Source organism: Dipodomys ordii, unplaced genomic scaffold (genome assembly GCF_000151885.1).
Source record: "Dipodomys ordii isolate 6190 unplaced genomic scaffold, Dord_2.0 Scaffold77, whole genome shotgun sequence".
Taxonomy (NCBI): Eukaryota; Metazoa; Chordata; class Mammalia; order Rodentia; family Heteromyidae; genus Dipodomys; species Dipodomys ordii.
The window spans coordinates 1,852,222-1,854,471 of NW_012267293.1; the positions used below are offsets into that span (position 1 = coordinate 1,852,222).

The 2,250-nt window shown below is 53.1% G+C and overlaps 1 protein-coding gene across 2 annotated transcripts in view; it reads left to right on the top strand.

Moving 5' to 3' along the window:
- T (T brachyury transcription factor) overlaps window positions 1-2,250 on the top strand; it is an 8,198-nt gene that overhangs the window by 339 nt on the left and 5,609 nt on the right. For both annotated transcript variants that reach the window (XM_013024547.1, XM_013024548.1), the window contains exons 2-5: window positions 49-313; window positions 1,039-1,173; window positions 1,849-1,910; window positions 2,010-2,071. In XM_013024547.1, the coding sequence (XP_012880001.1) occupies window positions 49-313; window positions 1,039-1,173; window positions 1,849-1,910; window positions 2,010-2,071 (524 nt within the window). The remainder of the gene's footprint in view (window positions 1-48; window positions 314-1,038; window positions 1,174-1,848; window positions 1,911-2,009; window positions 2,072-2,250) is intronic.

Below are 2,250 nucleotides of genomic sequence, written 5' to 3' on the forward strand. Positions count from 1 at the left end.
CCCCGCCCGGCCGCACCCGAGGTCCTCCCGCCGCGCCCCCTCTTCCAGGAGGATGTTCCCGGTGCTGAAGGTGAGCGTGTCGGGCCTGGACCCCAACGCCATGTACTCTTTCCTGCTGGACTTCGTGGCGGCCGACAACCACCGCTGGAAGTACGTGAACGGGGAGTGGGTGCCGGGCGGCAAGCCCGAGCCGCAGGCGCCCAGCTGCGTCTACATCCACCCCGACTCGCCCAACTTCGGGGCGCACTGGATGAAGACGCCCGTCTCCTTCAGCAAAGTCAAGCTCACCAACAAGCTCAACGGAGGGGGCCAGGTGCGCGCGGGCGCGGGCAGGGCGGGCGCGGACAGGGCGGCCCTGGGCTGCGCAGCCCTCCCCATTAAGTCTTCAGCGCTGTTTATGTTGGGCTGATGAGGATCACACCAGGGCTGGCACAACAGAAGCCCTGAAGACTGAGTGCAGGCCTGGAGCTCTCCTGTCTGGCCTCAGTCAGGGGGCAAAACAGTCACATTAAAACCTGTGGAGTAAGTTTGCGACATATGTGCATATGCATATATATATACACATAACTATTAACTGGCCTGGACACTGTCCCCAAACCTTTTCACTCAAGGCTGGTGTTCTACTTCTGATATTTTTGGTGGCTGATTAGAGATATGAGGCTCATGGATATAACTGCCCCCGCTTCAAACTGAGAGCCACTGGTGACCAGTTCCACCATTTTTTTCTTTTTTAGTAGTACTGGGATTTGAACCCAGGGACTCATGCTTGCTACCGCACCTCCGGGGCTTCATCGCCTTCTCTGCCAGGCAGACCGTGGTGGCTGTGTGTGCATTCCCGGGCTTCAGTGGCACACAGCACCCCGCCTCCCCTCTCCAAGTCAGTTTGGAGATCATGGGTTATCATCCCAGAGGATCCCTTGACAGGACAGACGTTCTTTCTGCCTCTTGGGTGTGTCTCAGCATGAGAGAAGGCTTTTGGTTGTTGTTGTCTTCAGACAGGACTTGGGCTGTGACTGCCATTTCCTCTGTCCTCCACAGATCATGTTGAACTCTTTGCATAAGTATGAACCCCGGATCCACATAGTGAGGGTCGGAGGCCCGCAGCGCATGATCACTAGCCACTGCTTTCCCGAGACGCAGTTCATAGCTGTGACCGCATATCAGAACGAGGAGGTGAGAGAGGCCCGGGAGGAAGAGAAGTGGGAGAAGAGGGAGGGCAGGAGGGAGCCCTCTTGGCTTGGGAGTCTGGAGATGGGGACCCCTGGGTAACAGTTGTATTTTCTAGTTTAGTGGGATGGAAATGGAGGCTGAGGGGAGAAAGGTTAGAAAAACCGTCCTCCCCACCCACCTTTCCCCTTTTACTTCTCGTAGTTATATAAAAGCCGCACCCATCCACTAGACGCTGGGAGAGCAAAGATGCATGAGGCATTTAGGTGAAATGCTGAAAGAATGTCTCCAGCGTGTCCCCTTGTTGTCTCCTGGAAGGAGAGAAAGACACTCAACCAGATACAAACGCTGAGTAGATTCCTGCTCCGGAAGCCTCTCACCCCAAAGCAGAGAAAGTGTGTGACCACAGGCGCTAGCCTGGAGACCCCAGGGAGATGCTTTGAGCCATTCTCCTTGACATACATGGAGTGTAGTAGGGGCTTACTAAACTTACTGTAAATTCTACCCAGAAACTGTTTTTCGTTGCAATTCTCAGCCACTTTGGAGCCAAATAGAAAAAAAATATATATCTGGAAAAGAAGTTGTAACTAGATTTAAATTTTTTTTAACATTTTCCAATTTGTTGCTGTCAAATCTTTTGGTGAATGGGCAATATACTTGAAAATGTACTTTGTTTTTCAGATCACAGCTCTTAAGATTAAATACAACCCATTTGCTAAAGCTTTTCTCGATGCAAAGGAGAGGTGAGAGGACCCTAACTCTACTTCTTGGGTGAAGAGCCTCGTGGAAAGATGGCCCTTTGCTGAGCTTCCCTGTAACTGCTCCGTGCACTCTCTTGGCAGAAGCGATCACAAGGACGTGATGGAAGAGTCGGGGGACGGTCAGCAGCCCGGATGCTCCCAGTGTATGGTTTGTTGCATTCTGGTTTGTCCTTGTGCTAGACCCGCTGACACTGGGGGCCCATGCTGAGCTGTGGTGTTTGTGTGTGTGTTTGGGGTGGGGGTTAGAGGTGGTGTTTGTGTGTGTGTTTGGGGGTGGGGGTTGGAGGTGGTGTTTGTGTGTGTGTTTGGGGGTGGGGGTTGG